General features: G+C 32.3%; 2 protein-coding genes and 1 long non-coding RNA gene across 3 annotated transcripts; 2 read left to right on the top strand and 1 right to left on the bottom strand.

Moving 5' to 3' along the window:
• The first annotated feature begins 12,965 nt into the window (after positions 1 to 12,965).
• Positions 12,966 to 16,579, top strand: LOC109124095 (uncharacterized). Its single transcript, XR_002032016.2, has 2 exons — positions 12,966 to 13,836; positions 15,582 to 16,579. It is a non-coding gene; the product is annotated as an uncharacterized LOC109124095 (long non-coding RNA).
• Positions 16,580 to 18,184: 1,605 nt separating this feature from the next.
• On the top strand, positions 18,185 to 21,753 carry LOC100260183 (uncharacterized). The gene is made up of 9 exons (XM_002275765.5): positions 18,185 to 18,472; positions 18,653 to 18,733; positions 19,153 to 19,242; positions 20,016 to 20,182; positions 20,576 to 20,645; positions 20,833 to 20,912; positions 21,028 to 21,090; positions 21,250 to 21,326; positions 21,432 to 21,753. Exons 1-9 carry the CDS (start codon positions 18,395 to 18,397, stop codon positions 21,530 to 21,532), a joined length of 807 nt encoding a protein of 268 aa, XP_002275801.1. The 5' UTR covers positions 18,185 to 18,394; the 3' UTR covers positions 21,533 to 21,753.
• A 348-nt stretch (positions 21,754 to 22,101) lies between these two features.
• Positions 22,102 to 23,563, bottom strand: LOC100256823 (uncharacterized). The gene is made up of 3 exons (XM_002275859.4): positions 23,075 to 23,563; positions 22,786 to 22,914; positions 22,102 to 22,582 (listed from the first exon to the last, which is right to left on the bottom strand). The coding sequence occupies exons 1-3, from the start codon at positions 23,390 to 23,392 to the stop codon at positions 22,403 to 22,405; spliced, it is 627 nt and encodes a 208-aa protein (XP_002275895.1). The 5' UTR covers positions 23,393 to 23,563; the 3' UTR covers positions 22,102 to 22,402.
• Between the last annotated feature and the right edge of the window lie 477 nt (positions 23,564 to 24,040).

The raw sequence follows: 24,040 nt of genomic DNA, 5'->3' as shown, positions 1-24,040 counted from the left end.
AAATTGCATTATTCGTTGGGCCCGGATCTGTCTCTAAAATTATAAAGAAATTATTAATTTTCTTTACAGGAAACAACGATTGAGTGCATCAATTTTCTTCTCTGTCGTGGACATGGCCCAAACACTCTTACCTTTCCTTTTGTTATTATTATATTTGTTGAAAATGTTCCAAAAGGACTCCTATCATTTTTTAAATTGAATATCCAATCGTTTTTTATTCTTTTTTATATTTAAATATATATATATATACTTTTTTATATTTAAATATATATATATATTTTCAAATAACCTTCATCTCGATCCTAACTTATTTATTCAACTTAAATATGTTGCTTTGATATTTGCTTAATCATATTTAACAATTTACCATCAATGTTTTGTTTTGTTTTGCTGATATACCTAATATAGGAAAAAATGTTTTTATAATATAGGAAAAAAGTTCTTATAAAACAGGGAAGAAAATTTGCTACCGTAAATGAAACTCGACTTAGAACAATAAGGATGATATTGTTTATAATTTATTTATTTATTTTGAATTCTAACATAAAAAGATTTATTTATATGCCATTGATAATAGAGGAATATTTTTTGTTCTTTATCTTTTTAATATTTTGAAGAAATCAATGAGTTGGATCTTACTCATGTCCCAATATACCACTAATTAGAGTATAAGAAATTACCATCACATATATACTAAGTCAAATTTTACGAAAAAATATTTTCATGGTATTTTAAAGAGAAAAAAATATTTAAAAAAATAAATTTTTATTTAATTTCTTTATGAAAAATGTGAAAAATACAATTAAAATTACCTCAAAATTTATACATTTTTAAATAATTTAATATCCAAAAATAAATAAAATGATGAGTTTGAAATAAAATATAAAAATAATTTATTGATTTAAAATATATTAATATGATACCATAACACATCATAATTCGATACCCTAATACATCATAGTTCCACGATGTACAACAAAGCGAAGAATGAACTTGTTCATTAATCATTGAAATCTTATAGGATCATATTATAAAAGCTTACTTTGCTTATAATATATATTGTCCTCGACGAAACAAAGGATGTAGACCAACCGCAACCTGAATAAAGAACATATACAAGTTTAGATTAATCAATTAACCCTATGTTTGTTGGTTGAAATTTGAGGTAAATGTAAAAAATTAAAAAATTAGATTTTCATATATATATATATATATATATATTATGACTATTTGAAATAGCTTTTCTAACCAACAAGTTTTTAGAATAATTTTTGGAAATTGTTTAATGATGTTTTATTAAAAAAAAATCATTTGGAAACCAATAATATTTTTAACCATTGTTTTATATTTTTAAATAAATTTTAAAAATATATATGTAGTATTTTATTTTTAATTTATTTATGTAATTATTATTTTTAAATAATAATAAGAAAACTGAAAATACTTGTTTTTTGTTTTTAAAAACAAAGAACTATTTTTGGAAACTATTTTTGAAAACAATTATCATGTTATACATAATTCAAAATTAAAATTTTTTTTTTAGTAAAAATGATGTGGGAAGAAAGAAAAGAAGAGAGAGAGAAAGGGATGGTAATGGTCACAATTTTCAAGCCACATGGAGTTCCACATCCAGAACAGGAAACATTGGTCAGTGTCATCTGGGTGCTCCCCTCCTGACCAGCAACTGAAATCAATGTCGTAAATGGATTTTCCACTCCTTCTTCCCAGTACACATTGGAACTGCAATTTACATTGCATGAATATGATAATTTCTCCATAAAATTGTATCAATTAAATCATGATTTTTTTTTAAATAATAATAATTATTCTCGAGAATCCATAAGAAGAAGAAAGGAATGAAAATCTTACGCTCTATCGAAGAGCCAAGCATTCTCGTAAGGTTGAGGTAGATTAAAGATCTGCAAACAAAAATGAAGACCAGAGTGAAAGAAAGAAAAAAAGAAAGAAGAAAAGAAAGTAAGTAAGAAAGAAGGAAAGAAAGAAAATACATTTCCAAGATTCTGTGTGAGAGATTGAAAGCGTGTTGAGCAGAAGTGACACTCCAAAACCAAGTTGGGCATGTTGGCCATTTTCAGAGCAATTAACTTCTCCTGATTAAGAAAGAAATATAATATACATAGATAGGGTTGTTTGGATGTCGAGAAAATGTCGTAAACCAAGCTTTGGAAAAATCAAATGAAAGAAAGCGAGAAGGTACCTGATTGTAATTCAGACGTTTCGTACTTCACGTCCCTATACAGTCAAACACACAAAAGAAAAAGGTAAATAAAGATATTGGATTTAAGAACAAAAATGAAAAAGATGTAGGATTGATGAAGAAGAAGACCAACAATCGAAGTGAAAGAACGAAGGAGAAACTGAGAGGGAAGCCTCTTCAACTTTCCCTAGAAAGCCAGAGAATGAAAGAGAAAATGTGAGAGAGTGGGCGGGAGAGTTGGGTTTTTATATAGAAACAATTACTCACTAAATTTTGTTTTTTTTTTTTTCAATTTTTGAAAATTGATATTCTATTTTCATTTATTTCAGCATTTACGGAGAAAATTTATTATATAGACATTTTAAGAATTAGGTATAAGATAAAATTTATTATATTTTCAGATTTTTCCTATAATTTCTCATAATATAACATGTTGGTAATTAATTAGATAAATATATAACATTATTGATAAAAAAATAAGTTGAATTTTGGAGTGTTTGGTAAATTAACTTAATAACTTAATTTAAATCATTAAGTAAATTAATTATATTTGGTAAAATAATATAATAGTATTATTTAAAATTAAAAATAAATTTAAATATTAAATAAAAAATAATTAATTTATTATTAAGTCCATATCTTTATTTTACTTTTTTTATATATATTTGTCCTATTTATCTCCACAATCTCTTTAATGATATTCATTATTACTCAACCTCCTTTACTCTTGTTATAATTTATGAGGATAAATATTTTAATTTAATGATTTAAAATAAATTTTAAGTTAATTTTATTAAACAACTTTAATATTTAGAATAAAAATTAAATAATAAATTTTAAGTAATTTAAATATAATTTAACTTAAAGTTAATTTAAATAATTGAATAATAAACAGTAAATTTTATCAAACACTTCCTAAGTGTTAGTTTAGAAAGATTTTTTATTTTTTGCTTTTAAATTAAAAATAGTAATAATTTTAGTAATAGTTTTTATATAGGATACAAAATTTTTAAAAATTTACATCGAAAAAGTAGTAATTTTAAAATTTGTTTTAAAAGATTTTTACTATCTTAAATTTTAATTTTTTTTTAAGTATAAATATATATTTTTGGTATAAAATGTTTTACTTTTACATAAAAAATTCTTATTTAAAAAAATAAAAAAATAATAATTATACATGATAGTACTTTCGAACATAGAGAATTATATATATATATATATATATATATATATATATATATATATATATATATATATATATATATATATATAGAAATAGATTGGAGTATAGCTGGAGTTTTATCCTCGTTCATACATGAAAATAGAAGAATGGTAATATGCAGATTGTGAAAATTACTTAAATTTTATTTTAAGTATTAATGTTGTTAGATAAATCTAAATCATCAAATTAAGTATTAAGGTTGTTAGATAAATCTAAATTATCAAATTGATATATTTATCCTTATAAATTATAAAATTGATAAAGGATCTCGAGTAACCATGAAGGTCATGGAGTAGTAAAAAAAATCGACTAATAACGAAGGTTGTGAAATAATAAAAGACATCATGAAGGTGATTATGACAAATATGCATGAAAAAATTAAAATGAAAATATGAACTTAAAAATAATTTAATTATTTTTATTTATTACTTAAAGTTTTTTTATTTAAATTTTAAGTTATACTATTAAGTTATTTAACCAAACATATTTTATTTATTTTATGAGTTAAATTAAGTTATTAAGTCATTTTAAATTATTAAGTTGATTTATCAAACACCCATTAAAGTAATGCCTTTTTTTTCATTCTAAATAAAATTTAATACAAAACATTGTTTAATAGTGTTAAATATTAAGTTATTTTTTAAAATATTTTATTTTTATTAAATATTAAGAAGTAAAACAAAACCAACAAATTAATTTTAGTATTGAGAAGAGTCAATTTTGGTGTTTTTTCATTTAGTAAAAAAGCAAGTTGCTTTTAATATTATTCTTTTAAAAACAAATAATTCATCCTAGTATTCTTAAAAATTCTTTTCTGAATTTCAAATGTGATTGTAATAACATTATTTTTATATTTGTCACCATTTATATCACTAGATAAGAAGTTATGACAAATGTATATATACCATTATTTTACCCTATCTTTTGCCATAGGGTTAGGTTTTGGTATTTGGTCGCCTCCTCTATTAAAAAAATTGTGATTTTCCGTTTTTAATCATTTTAGCTTAAATAAAATTTAGCCTTTTAATTTTTTTTTTATTTTATAATTTTGCTTAACTTATATTGAAAAAAAAAATATTTTTAGACATTTAGTTTAGAAATGAATTTTTTTAAGGGATCTTTATCATTTTGTTTCCAAATAAAATAAAATAAAATAAAATCCAATAAAAAAAATTATTTTCTTTAGAGTCAGGAAACTTTTGGAGACTCCTAAAGTGGGAAGAGTGTGAAAGGTTCTAGAGAAGTTTGGAGGAATCCACACAATTCTACATTATGGTGGAAGACATGAGAGGAGTTAAGGGCTTTCTAGAGAATTCTAGAAGTCTCTTGTATATACTTGTATATAGGCTTGTACCTAGAATGATGTAGGACATTCTAGAATAGTCTTGAATTGTAAGGAACCCTCCAAGGTTCCAGAGAATTCCATTGGTACCTATAAATAGGTGAGGACCTCATTTAGCCAAGACACCAAGCAAGTGAGCATCCAAGCACTTGTAAAGGTTTCCTTGAGTTAGTGAAAGCTTCCATTCTTTCAAGAGTTGCCTACCAAGCTTCTTAAGCTTTTGAGTCGCAAATGTCTTAGCCTAGCAAGCTAAGCATTGGGGAGCAAGGCTGACTTAGCAAGATCAAGCGTCTTGGCTTGTCTAAGTGCCGCACGAGCTTAGTGAACGACTAAGTCCGTGACACATGGCTAACAAAACCATCGGAGGGTGTGTCCGGACCTCCTGTCCGGACATCTTTTGCAGGGAAGACTGAACCAGAACTCAATCTTGGATAAAAGCGTGCGTCCACTTGACAGCCACGTGGATCACTGGGACACAAGACATCAACAAATACGACTTCTGATCATAAAAAAAAAAAACAAGGATATGGATTTAGACGAAAGTAACTTATTAATATTTTAAAGAAAAAAAGAAAAGAGAGATCGGGACACCTCAGATCCCAATGCAAACAAACAGTGAAAAATGACTGTTGTTTGGTTACCAAGAAAGTGAAAGAAATGCAAATAAGAAATTGCAATGAGACATGGACTGAAAAGAAAAGAAGAAAAGAGAGAAAGAGATCGGAAAAGAGAGAAAGAGATCGGAAAAGTACCTGCTGGACCGACGAACACAATGAGACATGAAACTGAAAGTCAGAGAGAATCGAGAAAGCGAGGTAATGAAAAGTAAGAGTGCAAAAAATGCAAACAAGAAAATGCAAAATAAGAAATCACAATGAGACATGGACTGGAAAGAAAAGAAGAAAAGAGAGAAATAGATCGGAAAAGTACCTGGACCGACGAAAGTTAGAGAGAATCGAGAAAACGAGGTAAAGAAAAATGAGAAATCAGAGTGTTGGTTTGCTTCTATATAACATAAGGAAATTAAAGGTTAGAGATTCACGGCGCGTGAGTTACTATCCTGTCTCTTTTTGAAATTGTTTTGGCTTTATGCAAGTTATTTAAGAATTTTTGTTGGCTCCAAAAGTTTGAACAAAAATATAAAAAATGAAAAAAAAAAAAAAAGACAAAATGAAAAACAAATGATGGCTAGATTTAAACTGTTTGGTTTAGGAAATGAAAAATTCTGATTGTGATTTCTATTTTTTTTATTTTATTTTATTTTTTATTTTTTCTTTCAATTTTTTTCACAGGAAAGCATTAAAAGAAAATTTTTTCCAACTTTATTTCTCTTTTTCTTTTCTCTTATATATATATATATATATATATATATATATATATATATATATATATATATATATATATATATATATATATATATATATATATATATATATATATATAAAATAAAGAATGTAAAAATATATAGACTTAATTTAGGACTATGTTTAGTTCTAGAAAAATAAAAAAATAAAGAAGAAATGTTACTTAAAATTCATTTTACTCATTTTAATGATTATTTGATTTTTTTTTTCTCACAATTTCTTTTATATTAAAATTAAAATCATTTTACTTAGATTTTTTTTTCTTAATATCTCCTAGAATCGAGCATAGCCTACAATAATTTTCATGAATTGAGCATTTTTGGTTGAGAAAAATTGTAGGCGTATCTTTCACCTAAAGAATTGCCCATATTCTACATATGCAGCTTTAACTTGTACATTATTGGAGAAGGTGAAATTCGATTTTCCAGAACCCTTGAAGCTGTGACTAAGGTGGCCATTGTAGACTTGGCCAACATCTACTGCGCTGGCTGCAAAAACCAACCACTAGGCTGGCTCATTGTTAGAATTTCATATATATATATATATATATATATATATAAACTGTCATCCCCTTCTTCTCAATTCTCTCTATATACAACTCTGATAACCACAACATTCAAACCATCGAGATTTCCTTGGCTTCTCACTTATCTTATCCACCAGATAAACACTTATCCACTTTAAGAGATAACCCAAGAGATAACCCTTGACTATTTTTAAATTTCTGTTATTGTGTATTTCAAAACTTCTTCTGTAATTGTATATAAATGAGAATAGCCACCCGGTTTTTGGCATTGAAGCCAATACCATTTTACAGATTTCTACAGAGTCTTTCATGGTATCAGAGCAATTGGCATACGCCTAATTTCAATCGATCCTTTCCTTCTCAACTATGGCCTTCTCTTCTTCCGCTTCCTCCAATGTTATCTTTGCTCCTCCAAACATTGGTCATCTGGTGTCAATCAAGCTGAGTGACACAAACTACCTTATATGGTCATCTCAGATTGTGCTAGTACTGAAAAGTCATGACTTGATGGGCTTCGTGGATGGTTTTGAGCCGTGTCCATCAAAATCTCTTGATGGTTCTCTTAATCCAGCATATATTCTCTGGAATAAGAAAGATCAGTGTGTGTTAAGTTGGATCAATGCCACTTTGTCTGACAAGGTGCTAGCTTCTGTTTATGGCATCACATCTGCTCGAGAGGTGTGGAGTTCTCTAGCAAACAAGTTTGCCTCTCAATCCAGAACCCGTGTACACCACCTAAAGCGAAAGTTGTAGACTCTTCATCAAGGGTCAATGAAGTGCACTGATTTTCTTGAAAAAGCAAAGTTGGTGTCTGATGAATTAGCTGCAGTTGGTAAGCCACTTAAGGATGATGACTTAATGTCTTATATTGTGAGTGGACTCAACCCATCCTTTAATCCCTTTATAACCTCTCTGTCCTTTGCCACTAGAGACAAGAATGTTTCTTTTGAAGACTTTCAAGCCGAGCTCTTGTCATATGAACTGTTATTGGAAAACCAGAATATTGCTATACCACCTGAGACAAATAATTTTGCTTTCTTCATTCCCAAATCTAACCAACAGCAGTACAATCGCAAACCCAAAAACCCAAGTAAACCATATTCACGTCCTTCATTTTCACAAAATCCTCGTCCTCGATATTCACCACAACCCTCTGGTTTACCTTCCTCACCTCAGCCAAATCAGAAGCAGCACTCATTTTCCACTCCTAAGGCACCTTGTCAAATCTGTGGAAAGCTAAGTCATAAGGCATTAGATTGCTTTCATAGAATGGATTATGCATATCAGGGTCGTCATCCACCAACCTAGTTAGCTGCTATGGTGGCACATAGCAATGCTGAGCAAGAGGAAGAGACATGGTTTGCTGATAGTGGAGCTAATCAGCACATTACTGCCAATCTGGAGCATCTTACTCTGCAACAACCATACACAGGACAAGAAAATGTAGCTGTTGGTAATGGCCAAGGTTTAAGTATTGCACATACTGGTACTACTATTTTTCATACTCCTGAAGCTAAATTAAACCTCAAACGTGTCCTCCATTGTCCTCAAGCTTCTGCCAATTTGCTTTCCATAAATCAATTCCGTCTTGATAATAATTGCCTCTTTATTCTAACTGGTACTCATTATTTTGTCAAGGACATACAAACGGGGGCGACACTACTGGAAGGCAGGAGTGAAGGGGGTCTCTATCCAATCCAGTTGCGGTCAATGTCTATCAATAAATCACATGCTTTGTCAGTCGTTGTAGGAATTAAAGCACCAGTTTCAGTTTGGCATTCTAGATTAGGACATGCATCTCTTCCCATTGTGTCTCAGTTATTAAATAAACACTCCTTACCTGTTGAAGGATTAGTGAATAAAATGCATTTTTGTGAACCTTGCCAACTTGGCAAAGGTAAGCAACTTCCTTTCAAACCTTCTACTTGTGTTTCTTCCTTTCCTTTGCAATTAATTCATACTGATGTATGGTCTTGTTCTACCAAATCTCTCAGTGGATGTAAGTATTATGTTATATTCATTGATGATTTTTCACGATTCTCATGGCTTTATCCTCTCCAAAATAAATCTGATGTATATGCTTGCTTTGTTAAATTCAAAACACTAGTTGAAAACCAATTTTCTTGCAAAATTAAGCAATTACAATCGGATGGAGGTGGAGAATACATGTCCAACCAATTTCAATTGTTTCTTTCCTCTAATGGAATCCAACATCGCCGCACTTGTCCTCATACACCCCAACAAAATGGGGTTGCTGAGCGTAAACACCGTCATGTGGTGGAAATGGGACTGTCTCTATTAGCTCAGTCACTTTTGCCCACTAAATTCTGGGTTGATGCCTTTTTAACATCCATTTTTCTCATCAATAGACTGCCAACATCTACTCTTGATAACCAAACACCAAATCTTAAATTATTTGGCAAACATCCTGATTATACCTCCTTGCGCACCTTTGGTTGTGCCTGTTTTCCATTGTTGCGACCATATGCAACTCACAAATTAATGTTCAGATCCAAACGTTGCATATTTCTAGGTTATAGTTCCCATCAAAATGGATATAGATGCTTGGATCCTGTCACTCAAAAAGTTCTAATCTCATGACATGTTGTGTTTAATGAGAATACATTTCTTGCTAAGGATGGATTGCAGTCTTCTGAACTTCTTCCAGTGGTCTCCTCTCAAGGTACGCCTTTACCTTCTCCTTCATTTTCTTTATCTACTTCTAATTTACAGCATTCCTCTCCAATCATTTCAGATTCACCTGATTCTCCTCTAGAATCTTTACCTATCCCCACTTCTCCTCATATCTCCACTCTACCTTCTCCCATACCTGGTCCAGCTCCTACCCTTTCTATACCTGAATTTTCCTCTTCTTCCAATCACTCTCATCACCCCATGACAACTCGCTCCCAAACAGGAAACCTCAAACCTCGCACATTTTCAGATTTTAAACTCTATTCCACCCAATATCCTCTCCAAGCATTATCCAGTACTGTGACTCCCCTTGCACCAACCTCTTACCGACAAGCTGCTTTATTACTTGACTGGTGTGTTGCTATGAGAGAGGAATATGATGCTTTATTGGCTAATGAGACATGGAAGCTATGTCCTAGACCTGTTGATCATAATGTGGTGGGAAATAAGTGGGTGTATAAAGTTAAACAAACATCCACAGGTGAGGTTGACAGATTCAAAGCAAGATTAGTGGCTTTGGGATTTGCTCAAGAAGAAGGTATTGACTTTACTGAGACTTTTAGTCCAGTAATTAAGCCTTCTACTGTACGGGTTCTTCTTACACTTTCTATTCAATTTGATTGGGAAATCAGACAGCTTGATGTATCTAACGCTTTTCTTCATGGGATCTTGCTAAAGGATGTATATATGGAGCAACCTAAGGGGTTTGTTAATTCAGATTTTCCAGATTATGTTTGCAAACTGAACAAGTCACTTTATGGCCTCAAACAAGCACCTCGTGCTTGGTTTATGCGTCTATCTCAAACTCTACTTGAATTCGGTTTCCTATCCTCACCAGTGGATGCCTCCTTATTTGTCTATCATAAGGGCCATATTCATCTATTTATCCTCATCTACATAGATGATATCCTTGTTACAGGTACATATCCTTCTCTCATTCAGTCTCTAATCCAAAAGCTACAGACCGAGTTCAAGATGAAAGACCTTGGTCCTTTAGGCTATTTTCTCGGCATCCAAGCAAGTCGTGACTCTTCTGGCCTACATCTTCGACAATCCAAGTACATCGGGGATCTTCTTCATCGTACCAAGATGGCTGGGGCCAAACCTGCTTCCTCTCCTTGTACCACAGGCCTTAAATTATCCACTCATGTTGGTGAGCCACTCACAGCTTCTCAAATTACAGAATATCGACAAACTGTGGGAGCTCTTCAATATTGCACCTTGACTAGACCTGATATAGCATTTTCTGTCAACCAACTATGTCAACATATGCACTGTCCTAATTCTGTTCATTGGACAGCAGCAAAATGTGTCTTACGTTACTTAAAAGGCACCATTGATCTGGGATTATGGTACACTAAGGGCGAGCAAACTCTTCAAGCCTTTTGTGATTCAGATTGGGCTGGTAATCCCGATGATCAAAGATCAACTATTGGGTATGGCGTTTTCTTTGGCTCTTGCTTAATCTCATGGACTGCCAAGAAACAATATGTGGTAGCTCGTTCTAGCACTGAAGCCGAATATAGGACATTAGCTATTACTACTGCTGAGCTGTATTGGATTCGTATGCTCCTCAAAGAACTTCATATTTCTTTGCCCACAGCTCCTACTATTTGGTGTGATAACAGTGGCGCTCTTGCTCTTGCTTCTAATCCTGTGTTTCATGCCCGCACCAAACATATTGAAGTTGATTTTCACTTCATCCGCGAGAAAGTTGCTAATCGAGATATTTCCCTTCAGTTCATTGGTTCTTATGATCAGCCTGCTGATATCTTTACAAAGGGACTAAGTTTAGCTCGTTTTTGTCTGCTTCGTGACAAGCTAATGGTGGTTTCTCTCCCCATTAGCTTGAGGGGGGATGATAACCACAACATTCAAACCACCGAGATTTCCTTGGCTTCTCACTTATCTTATCCACCAGATAAACACTTATCCACTTTAAGAGATAACCCAAGAGATAACCCTTGACTATTTTTAAATTTCTGTTATTGTGTATTTCAAAACTTCTTCTGTAATTGTATATAAATGAGAATAGCCACCCGGTTTTTGGCATTGAAGCCAATACCATTTTACAGATTTCTACAGAGTCTTTCATCATCATCGATTCAAAACCATTAGTTCATATCGGAGCTCAAGCACACCACCCCGTCATCCGTGCAGGGCAGTACATCCTGCAACTGTAAGTACGAAAACCTGAATCGTATTTCCGGATTTGGGACAATTTTTACAGTACAGATTTTGTTGTTGCGCAGTTCGAACCTCCTGCCATAACAAGAAAAAGAATACACAGAAGCCAAGAACATGTCATTCAATATGCCTCAGAAGACTAAGTTCGGTGTTAAACAGCAATGAAGGGTACAATTTTAGATTCAAACTCATCGTTTTTTTCTGTTCATGGTCGGTTCTTTTTCACTAGATAAATCGTGTTTTGGCATGAGGAATTTGTAGGGTCCAAAGTGTGGGAATACAGTTTCAGTTGGTAGTTTTTGTCTGCAGTACTTTTGCATGTTGTCAGTCACAGAGAGTAGAGATTAGTTTTTAGTTTTTTACTCTGATTCTCGTGAATGGAAATGGTTTTTTTTTTTTTCAATCACAATTTATTGACAATTTTTTTTTCAATAATTATGAAGCTGCAGATTGGAAGAGCAGCATATGGTGTTTATGGTTTTTTAAATTTCTTACATTAATTTAATTAAAAATCAAAATTACTAATTTGATTTTGAAGGAAAAAAAATAACAAATCTAAAAAAAATTTCTTAAACCATTCCATCGCTTATCCTATTAAACCTTTGTTTTTTTTTTTTTTTTATCAATATAAGCTAACGAGACTATAAGAGTTTGTTTAACAAAGGTTTTTAAGAATTATTGAGAAGCCAAATATAAAAAATTGTTATTGATTTATTTTTCATCAAATTATTGTACGATTTGTTATAAAAATTGTTAAAATGCTAATTGGTCAAAATACTCTAAAAAAATAAAAGAAAACCGTTTCCATAATAATTTTAAGATAAATCTAGGGTCTTTGTTTTTATCCTCATAATAATCATAACTATTGTGGAAATATCTTAAATTCATGATATTTTGGGTTGTATGATTTATATTTATTTCATCCAGAAAACATGGGTATATGTAGTCAACTAAAGGAACCTTCACAAACTAAATTAGATCTAGTTAGTACTAAATTAAAAACCATTTATTTAGTCACTCAATACATTACCAACATCGTTGAAACTTTTTTTTATTTTAGTTTATTTACACAAACACTAAGATTATATTTGGTTTACGAAAAAATAGTGATAGAAGAAAAAAAATTAAAGATAATGATTTTTTTTATTTTGTATGTTTAAAATTAATTAAAAACTTAAATATTTTTAAAATATTTAATTATTATATCAATAAATTAAATTAAGTGAAATGAGTTACAAGTATAATATAAAAATAATTTATTGATTTTAAATTTATTTTATATATATATATATATATATTTTTTTTTTGTATTTTCTCTTTTTTTCTTTTGTTTTTTTTTTTTAATCAAACCTAGTTTAAAGGGTTTGTTGGGTTCGTTTTAAAAGTATAATTATTAGATATAAAATAAAATAAAGCAAACTTTGTGTAGACCCATTTTTGGGCTCATTTTTATCACATTTCTGTAGGCTTTTCTACCAGGTGGAGGGCTCTCCAGGACTCACGTGTCGCCTTGTGGTTAGCCATCAGGGAGTCACAATAATGGTTAGTGGATGCAATGGGGAAGAGACACGTATGAGGGAATATTCAGCAGAGGAGAGTTTTTTTGCAGTGAGGCCGTTAAGAGTGAGGGGGGATTTGGGGGCTGGCTGGTGACACAGATATTTTGGGGGGTGGCTTGGAGAGAAAGACATCAGGTGAGCGTTTTTTTTTGGGCTGGCTTGGAGGGGCAAGGCAGAGAGGTGTGGGAGGGGAGATATTTTTCTTTTCTGGAGTTGTTACAGAGGGTGAGGGAGAGGTTTTAGAGAGACTTGGGAGACAAGATAGTGGTGGTAGGAAACTTGGGAAAGGAAGATAGCCTGAGCTGAGAGTATGTTGGAGATTTGTGAGTAGGATAACACGTGGCACAGTACCACTGGCGGTGACGGAAAACCCGTTGTCGTCTCTTCGGCGGGTGAACTAAGAAGAGGAGATCGCGATTGGGTGGCGAGTAGCTGTGGAGAGAGCTCTCTCCGCTGTCAAGGTTTCGCTCTTCTCCGTTTTCGTCACATGTTTGGTTCCCAAGAAAATAAAGGAAAAACCACGAAGATAAAATTAGTCATTATGCAAAATTGCCAAGCTGTTTCCTTCATTTTCTTGGCAACCAAACAGAGGTTTTAGGGCTTAACGGAGTAAATTACGTTTTGATGTTGTTCTCCTTCGTAGGCTGCTAAGGTGAGATGGCCTGGTTTGTTCGACGGTGTGGATTCGAAGTTGGAGGATTGGATTTTTGATTAGATGTTCATAGTAAGCTCTTCTTCTTTAATTCAACGAAAACTATTCTTTTATCGTTTTTTCTAAAGGTTTTTTTTTTTTTTTTTTATGTGAATGATGGCTGGATGTGATATTGAACATAAAGAATTGAAGTTAATTTTGACACAACTGGTTGATTTACTGGAAAAAAGGGTAGCAAGCATAGCCGAATACTTTGAGTTGTGAGTAGGAAGGTGTTGTATGAAACAATACTTCAAGTGGAGATTTGTTCTTCAAAACTGAGGTGGACAATCTATTGTTTAGAAATACGCAGGTACGAAAGGCTTCATCCCAATATTTGAGGGAAAGAGATGTTTGAGCTAACAAAGTGAGGCCATGTTCAACAATGTGTTGATGTTTACTCTCAGCAATACTGTTCTGTTCATGCGTGTAGAGGTATGAGGTCCTATGAATTATTCCATTGGAGAGTAAATAATGTGTGAACGCCTGATATTCTCCTTCCCAGTCAGTTTGCACAACTTTAATCTTGTGACTGAGTTGAAGTTCCATTTGTGCCTTGAAATTGAGGAAAACTTGAAGTGCTTCGGATTTTTGTTTGACCATATATATCCAGGTAAACCGAGAGTAGGCGTCAATAAAATGAATATAATATTTGTATCCATTTGACAAAGGTATTGAGGCAGGTTCCCAAAGGTATGAATGGATCAGCTCCAAGGGTGTCATATAAGAGGTTGTGGAATGATGGAACGGGAGCTTGTGAATTTTTCCCATGTAGCAAGCAGAGCAAATAATGGATGACTTTTTATTGAGATGTGAAAGATTACATTTGTTGAGTATAAGAGACAAATTTTTGCAGAAAGATGCCCCAATCTATCATGCCATAGACTGAATGATGAGTGAGCATTTTCAAGTGTAGCTGCTGCTGTTGAAGTCTTTGGAGAGATAGATGTTGTTGTGAAACATGAGAGAAAGGAAATCTTTGAGCTTTGAGAACTGGAGGATGGCTTTCACTGATGACTGATATTGAGTTGTGTGTTATCAAACACATATAGTCCTCCTTTAAGTTGTCCTTGTAAAAGAATTGTTTTGGTTGCAAGATCTTTGACAAAGTAGGAATTGAGATGGAATTCAAAAAATACATGATCATCATTAGCAAACTTTGAAACACTAAGAAGGTTTTTAATAATTTCTAGAACATGTAGAAGTTGTTTTAGGGTAAAGAATTTGGATGGAATAACTAGTGATGGGAATGGAAGTATGTCCAATATGGTGTATAGGGAGACCCTTACCATTTCCCACGAACACCTATTCTGATGTAGGGAATTGTGATTTGATCATAAGATTGTTGATATTAGGTGTGAGATGGTTTGTTGCTCCATAATATGGGTGCCAATTAGTGTCATGTGAGACTTCTGGTGTTAAGATAGAAATCCTGGTGTTGTCGACGGAAATCCTAGGTAGATGTGTTCAGAGAGTTGTTGTGAAAGGTGGGCTATGTTTCTTTATGCACGGTTTCCTTAAAGTTGTGAGAGACCAAAAAATGACTAATCAAATCTGTAATAGCATTGCATGACTACATGTCTCATTCTACCATAGAGCTGACATTGAGGTTTATTGTTGCTTCTTCAAGAACCTCTACCCGATCTTCCTCTCTCTCGTTGAGATGAGTTCCCACAGTCGTGGGATATTCCATTTCCAGAGAATGCAGATGAGTTCATGCTATAAATTCTATTGTCAAGTCTTTGGTTGAAATTTGAGGGTCCATTGAATATGACCAGGTAGGCTAAATTGGGAGCAGAGAATTCATGAATCTTGATGTTTTTCTCAATGCGAGTTTCTTCGGCAAGAAGAAGTGCTTCAATTTCTTCAACTGCATATGGGTCGATTCTTGAGCTTATTGAGATGATGAATGTTTCATATTCTTGAAGTAATCCTTCAAACACTGCATTTATATGATCTTTATCAAAAAGATTATGGCCAACTAAAGCCAAGTGATCAATAATATTTCTAATCTTGAAAAGGTAATCGCTTATAGACAGATCACATTTCTTTGTGTTGTGAAACTGAGTCTTGAACTGGGTTATTTTAGCTCGTACTTGAGTGGAAAAATATTGTTCAAGAGTCTTCCATACCTGAGCTGAAGTATCACAATTAATCATACGTGTTAGAAGGGCATCTGATATGGATGCAAGAATCCATGACATGATGAGTTGGTCCTGTTGCTCCCAATCTTGAAACTTAGGATTGATGAGACAATGATGTTCATTCATCACTTGGAGACATGAATTTTGAGGGTAGAACTATTGATTCAGAAAGAAAATTTTGAAGTTTACGACCTCTTAAAATTGTTAGTATTCGCTTTCGCCATATCAGAAAGTTTTTGTTGTCCAATTTGGACGAGATTGGATGAGAAAAAGAAACTAGAAGGAGACTAGTGGTTCTTGCAGTGTTCTCCATGGAGGTTATCGATGAAGTTTCCATGGCTTAGGGTAGAGCAGGCTCTGATACCATGTTAAGGAATAAGAGAATCAGGAAGGAAAGAAATTATGAAAAGTGAAAAGAAGAAACGATTGTTCTAACAGAATGAGACACAGTGTGTTATAGGTAAGGTGGTTTAGCTATTATTAAACTGAAGCTAACTGATTGGCTTAATTGTTACTAATTACAGTTTCAATTGGGTAGTTTTTGTCTGCAGTACTTTTGCATGGCTTCAGTCAGAGAGAGTAGAGATTAGTTTTTGCTCTGATTATCATGAATGGAAATGGTTTGTTTGTTTGTTTTAATCATAATTTATTGACAAAAAGTTTTTTCAATAAATGGAAATGGTGTTTAGGGTTTTTGAAATTTCTTATATTGATTTGATTAAAAATCCAAATTATCAATTTGATTTTATGGAGTTAAAAAAATAAATAATTAAAACATTTGATTGGTTTTGGAATGAATTTTTTATTTATTTATTAATTTAAGCTAAGAGGATAATAAGAATTTGTTTGGAAAAGTTTTTTAAGAATTATTGAGAAGCCAAATATGAGAAATAATTATTAGTTTATTTTTCATGAAATTATTGTGAATTTTAAATGATCAGACTTTTTTTAAAAATTTTTTATAAATATACACCTTAGTAATTATTAACATGAAAGAAAAATTCAACTTGATCAATCATTTATTAATTATTTTACGTTTGATATAAAAATTCTTAAAATGCTAATTGCTCAAAATACTCTGAATAAAAAAACTGTTTTCAACCTAATAATAATCATAACTATTGTGAAAATATCTTAAATTTGATTATGATATTTTGAGTTGTATGATATGTATTTATTTAGTCCTATAATATGATAATAATTTTTTTGGTTTCATTTTCCAAAAAAAATTAGGTATTTTTAGCCCACTAAATGAACCTAATCAAATTAAATTAAGAGTTCGTTTGTTAGTGATTTCAATGAGCATTTTTAATCTTTTTAATATTTAAATTTTTTTATTTTTTAAGTATTAAAAATACTATAAACGTCTTGTAGAATTATTATGAAAAACACTCTAAATCAAGTTAATACTAAATTAAAAATCAGTTGTATTTGATTCTTGGGAAAAACAGTGATAAAAGAAAAAAAGAACTACAAATAATTTTCTCACTTTCTTATCTATGAAAAATATCAAAGTTAAATATATTTAAAATTAATTAAAAACTTATATATTTTAAAAATATTTAATCATTATATTAAAAACAAATTAAATTAAATGAAATGAATTTGAAGCAAAATATAAAAATAATTTATTGATTTTATATTTTTTCTTAAATTTTTTGGAACCATAGTTTAAATGATTCCTTTCATAAGTAATGGACTCTTAGTGTAATTATTATATCTATTACAATCAATTTCAATTAGATAAAAAAAGAAAAAGCAAAATTTGATCCTCCGATTAATTGAAAACTGACCTAAATCAAACCCTCCAATTGAAATGAACTTGAGCTCAATATAATTCTATGATAATATTTCGTGTGAATTTTAAATGATCAGACTTTTATTTTTATTTTTATAAATATACACCTTAGTAATTATTAACATGAAAGAAAAATTCAACTTAATTAATCATTTATTAATTTAATATTGATTTTAATATAAGACTGCAGACTTTTATTATCTGGACATTAGATATTAAATATAATGTCAATTAATTTATATTCAATAAAAAGAAAGTTTAAAATTAATTTGAGAGATTTCTTATTTTAAATTATCATACAGGCGGGAAAAAAATTATATGGGAAGGAATTCAATAAATAAACTTTTTTTAAAAAAAATCTGTTTCTAATTCTAATAAAATCTTGTTTTTTTTTTCTCTCTTTATTTCTTTAAAGAGAAATGCTGATATTATACAAAATTACTGAAATACCATTCCTAAACCCCACGTATCTCAACCGTCCGTTCACTCGTGGCCTATAGTCACCCAACGATCATAGATCCATGCCGTCAAAAAATGTGAGTACGACAACACGTGGCAGAGTTCCACTGGGACAACCCATTGTCGTCTCTTGGGGCGGGTGGACTAAGAGGAGAAGATCGCAATTGGGCGGCGAGTAATCTCAGAGGAAATGGGCGATCTTTACGCGTTGGATTTCGATGGAATTCTCTGCGATAGCTGTGGAGAGAGCTCTCTCTCCGCTGTCAAGGTTTCGCTCTTCTCCGTTTTCGTCACCATGTTTGGTTCCGAGAAAATAAAGTAAAAGCAAGATAAAATTAGCCATTGTGCAAAATTGCCGAAGCTGTTTACTTCATTTTCTTGGCAACCAAACAGAGGTTTTAGGGCTTAACGAAGTAAATTACGTTTTTGATGTTGTTCTCCTTTGTAGGCTGCTAAGGTGAGATGGCCTGGTTTGTTCGACGGTGTGGATTCGAAGTTGGAGGATTGGATTGTTGATCAGATGTTCATAGTAAGCTATTCTTCTTCCTCCCTGTTCTTCAAGTCATCGAATACTATTCTTTATCGTTTTTTCTAAAGCCTTTTTATGTGAATGATGGCTGGATGTGATATTGAAAATAAAGAATTGAAGTTGGAAAAATTTGGGAATCTGGAGCCGTTTATTGGAAAATTTCTTTCCCGGTTTCATACATCTTCTGGAATTTGAGCAAATTTTCTTAAAAACAATTTTAAGCTTTTCAAAAACATGTGTTTGATAAATTTTTTATCAAGAACAATTTTTTTCAAATTTGTTTTCAGTGTTATTAAAAGTATCACGAAAAACTATTAAAATATATAAAAAAAATTATTGAAAATATGAATACATAGTTAAATTTAGTTCATTCATAAAGAAAAAGGCAAATTTTATATTTGAATTTATAAAAATGGCAGATACGACCGGTGGTAGAAACTGGGTATGAAAATCTACTGCTTGTGAGGTTGCTGCTGGAGATGAGACTGCCATCCATCAGGAAGTCCTCGGTGAGTGGATATCCATGCAACTCTGGCTTTTATTATCAGTTGGATGCAAAATATGGGTTATTTTGTTGTCAATTCGAGTGACACTGTAGTGGAAATCTTAGGCTTTGTTTGGGTCTTTTTTAAAAACAATCTTTTAATTATTTTCAGAACTAAAATTTTGTTTGAAAAGGAGAAAGTGTTCTTAACTTCTGCGATACACTTGTATGAAATGTAAGAATTTCTAAAATATTTTCTGTAATTTCAATTGCTACTCAAAATACTTTATAAAAGACAACTGAAAATAAAGGTGACACTTCATATTAATAGAGTTCAGGCATTTTACTATATTTAAGATCCTCCTATTTAGTAAACATGTTGAGCTAAATCTTTTATAAATTTATATGATTAATTTCTTAATCAAACATACTTACTATTCAATTCACCTATTTATTTAAAACTAAATTTAAAATGAATTAATTTGGGTCAAATTCTTACTATACAAATTGAACCAAAAACAAGTTATGTAAATCGAATTAAATTTGACCAAACCCAAAATTATATTCAACACAAATCCATGAAAAGTGAATTAGAGTTCAAATCATATTGATGAATTGTATCAAATTTTACCACTTCTAACTGAAAATCATCTCAATTTTTTTCTAAAAAAATAACATACTTTTAGAATAAATTCTCACAAAAAATGTTTTTCATTCAACATGTTTTCTAAGTTAGACAGTTTGCAAGCATTATCCATTGTTTGGTTTTCATCTGATAGTCATGGCTTAACGTCCTAGGTTGTAGAGGGGCTTACAATCGAGGGGATATTGGAGAACTGGTCAAAGCTCAAACCTGTCATAATGGAAGAATGGGACGAGAAAAGGGAACCTTTGGTAGATCTTTTTGGAAAGGTCAGGGATGAATGGATGGAGGATGACTTGGCCACTTGGATTGATGCAAATAGGTAAAATTCCTTTGATAAGGTGGGATCAAACATGCAAAGATAATGTATATTACTGAAAAGCCAGTGAATAGGGTACATAATATAGGATTTGCTGTGGTTTCTCTTATATGGGCTAGTATATTTCCAGTTTAGAGATATCCCTGCATTCCTTTGCTTGGCTATTAGCAATTTCATAGACACCATATTTGTTTCCTACATGTAATAAGACTCAGTCTGCTGAAAAGCAAGTCAAAATGTAGTCAAAATTCTTTGCACATTTGAAGGAGATCATTGAAGCTCCTCCAAATATTGTAATACTGTAAATGGGTTATTGCTCGAGTAAAAATTTGGTTTCTTTTGCTTAATTCGGTTTTGATGGTTTAACAATTGATCAAAAAGTTGCTTCTATTGCAGATTTTACCCAGGTGTTGCTGATGCTTTGAAGTTTGCAAGCTCAAAGGTCTACATCGTTACCACAAAACAGGTGTGTTTATTGTCAAAGTATATATAACTAGACACTGAATACAGCATTCTAATTGGGATTTTGAAATCAAATCTCCTATAAGTAAATTCTTTATTTGCTAAAGGTGCAATTTCTCTTCTTCTTAGATCTCTTACTGTTTTTCTTTGTCATCTACTCTCTCTCCCCCCTTTCCTCCTCTCCATTTCAGGGCCGATTTGCAGAAGCATTACTACGAGAGCTTGCAGGAGTGACAATACCATCTGAAAGAATCTATGGTCTGGGAACAGGGTTCGTATGTTTTCTACCTGTTGATGTTGAGAAATAGCACTAACCATTGCATCTGGTACTTCAACAATCTACTGTTGTTTAATTTTTCGTTTTCTTATTTTGAAAATTCCTACAGTCCTAAGGTCGAAGTGCTCAAGCAGCTTCAGAAGCAATCAGAACATCAGGGCCTGACACTACAGTAAGATTTTTTTGGTGCTTAGCATATCAGCAACAGAATCATCATCTTAATGCCTCCTTAATCAGACTGTTTTTTCATTTTCGTAATCTTCCTGCCCATCAGTGATCCTAATGTGAAGTTAAATTGAAAACTAATATTAGCTTACCCAATTTTGTCCAGTTTTGTTGAAGATAGACTTGCAACCCTCAAGAATGTCATCAAAGAGCCTGAATTAGATGGGTGGAATTTGTATCTTGGTAATTTTTCCTCACTTTGCTTCTTCCTTTGTTAAAATTACATGTATGTTATCTTCCTCAACTTCCTTGTCTCTTTTCGTTCAATGGGGTGCCTTGTTGGGGCAGGGAAATGGGGATACAACACCCAGAAAGAAAGAGAGGAAGCAGCTGGCATTAGCAGGATCCAACTTCTTGAGCTCTCTGACTTTAGTAAGAAGTTGAAATAGTCATTTCTCCACTAGATCCCTATTCATTTATTGGGTACCAATTCCATTTACGAATGCAAATGACACTTGATCTACATTATTCCTTATGGTGTAGTCTGAATTAGACTGATTAAACCCAACATTTTTTCTTTTTCCTTCCCATTCATAAGGGAAAGGAACTGTTGAAAAGATTTCTTTGGTCTCAGAATAAAGGGTGCCAGGATCACTGGAGTTGCATGTGATATCCTATATCTTAATGTTTTGCATGCTTAATTCCTGGTAACATCGTCATGGTCCATGTGAAGTCTCTAACAATCGAAACAGAAAACACCTGAAAACTTTGAGCTGTTGCAAAAGGAAATCTGATGTATAAACCCTAAAACCCCCCAAAAAACCCATCACCAGAAGGAAATATCATCTACTGTATGTACTATACATACACACATTATGCACAACTGCACATGGTTATAGCCTATGGCCTTATACATAACTGTTCATACATTGATATGCTATATGAAGTAAGCAAGCTTTGCATGCTAAGGCAGGAGTTCAAGTTGGAAAAATTAGATCATGGATTTGCAAAAGAGGAATCAGACAAAGGTGGAAGAACAATCTTCCAAATGATAAGTCTATTAATGCAAAGATATCAACAATGGATTCTACCAAAGGGTATACAATTTAAATACTGCAAAGTCAAAACAATGCTCAATCGTGTTATCTAAGGGCAATTTCTGGTCAACTACAACCCTTCTTTCAGGTTTCAATTCTCTCGGACACTATAATTTCTTCCTTGTTTTACTAAATTTGAAGCATCTAGACCATGGATCAGACAAAAGGGAATAGAGTAAAAACAATGCTCCATAGGGGTATCTAAGTAGGATTTCCAGTCAACTATAACTCCTCTTTCGGGTGCCCATTTTCCTTCCTAGGACTGTCACTTTTCTCCTTGTTTTTCTCTTTGTGGAGCATCTCAACAACTTCCTCTAGAGGAGGGTCTCCAGGTCTTCGAAAAACTTGATCCCCTATCTTCACCTCATAAGCTTCTGGTTCATTCAATATGAACTCTTTCAACTGAAAGCCAAAATGGATTAAACACTGATATTAAGAACTAAGAATTCTAAAACAAACAGATCATCATTGTAAACCAAGACAACTGTATGCAGAACTAAATCTAATCCTTATATCAAAGAACACGATTGATCGCAATGCATTGATAGCGAAAGATTGATTGGATTAGATCTTGAGGTTCTCACTTAGAGATGACTGAAGCTTACCTCTGTTATGTCTTGGCCTTTTTCCATAGTGAACATGACTGTGCTTATATCTACGCCCATGAAATTAGCCTCGATCGCTCCGGTCCTGAGAACCTTTGTCCATTTCATAGCAATCTCAGCTACCATATCCTGAAAATAAAGCAAGATCCTGTTATAATGTCAACAACCGAGATGATCTTTTGCCGCATAGAAACCTTATCGAGGAACCATCATAGACAAAAGACTGAAATTCAAGGATCCAGACCTATCAAACCCTAAAATTCAAGAACCAAGAACAAGGTTCAATTACCGGAGACCGACGAACTCCCAATCGAAGCTTAACGAACCCGAAGGCCGGCCCGGAATGCCGCTTTAACATTTCGGCCTGGATCTCGGACAAGTCCATCCCCGAAAAATCGGTTGGGGGAGGGTCGAATTTTGTGGGTGGAGCAGATCTTTTGCCCCATTCCTTCCAAGCCTCGTCCTCCTCGTCGTCGACCACGTCGTCGAGCTCATCGGGGATCTGTACCGAGCGCTTTCCGCCGGCGGCGAGTTCGATTCCAGCGACGATTAGGGTTAGGAGAAGAAGGCGAAGGAGAGAAGACGAATAGTTGGCGTGGTTCGCCATTGTAACGTGGAAAATGCAGAGGGAGGGGTAGTAGTGGAATTTTATATAGCTTTTGCAGTGTGCACAAGGTTCTAAACTGCGCACCAGTGGAACATGTTAGAGAAGAGGCAAGTGTAATGTGAGCGCATTGTGGATTTTGAAGTTCATGGTGAGAGCGCCAGCCGGAAAAGGTGAACAGTTTGAAATCATAAGAAATTGGCATTAAATTCATTATCGAGATTAAACCTGTCTCTATTTTTAATTCTTTAGGTTTAATATAACAATTTTATGAAAAAAAATTTATTTTATTTATATGAATAAAAATTTTAAAATTTTAATATAGAAAAATGTTATAACCACAACTAAGTTTTTATCTTTTTTAAATAAAATATTAAATATTTTAACCAAAAAAAAAAGTTAAAACTATATTCAATTAACAATTGTAAGTAAAAATTAAAAAAAAAATCATGATAATTGATTTTGATTTTCACATGAAAATTTAAAATTTTTTAAAAAAATAGAAAATGATAAATGTAATTTTATTTAATCTATAATAAGATTTATCAAATAAATAAATATTTTATTTAATATGATATATAAAATTTTATATTCTAAACATCTTTGTACATTAATTTTTTCTTATTAATTATTTATCATATATTATTATTA

This window comes from Vitis vinifera, chromosome 15, assembly GCF_030704535.1.
Source record: "Vitis vinifera cultivar Pinot Noir 40024 chromosome 15, ASM3070453v1".
NCBI lineage: Eukaryota > Viridiplantae > Streptophyta > Magnoliopsida > Vitales > Vitaceae > Vitis > Vitis vinifera.
Note: the sequence above shows the minus strand (reverse complement) of the source record. Positions and strands in the feature narration are given on the sequence as shown.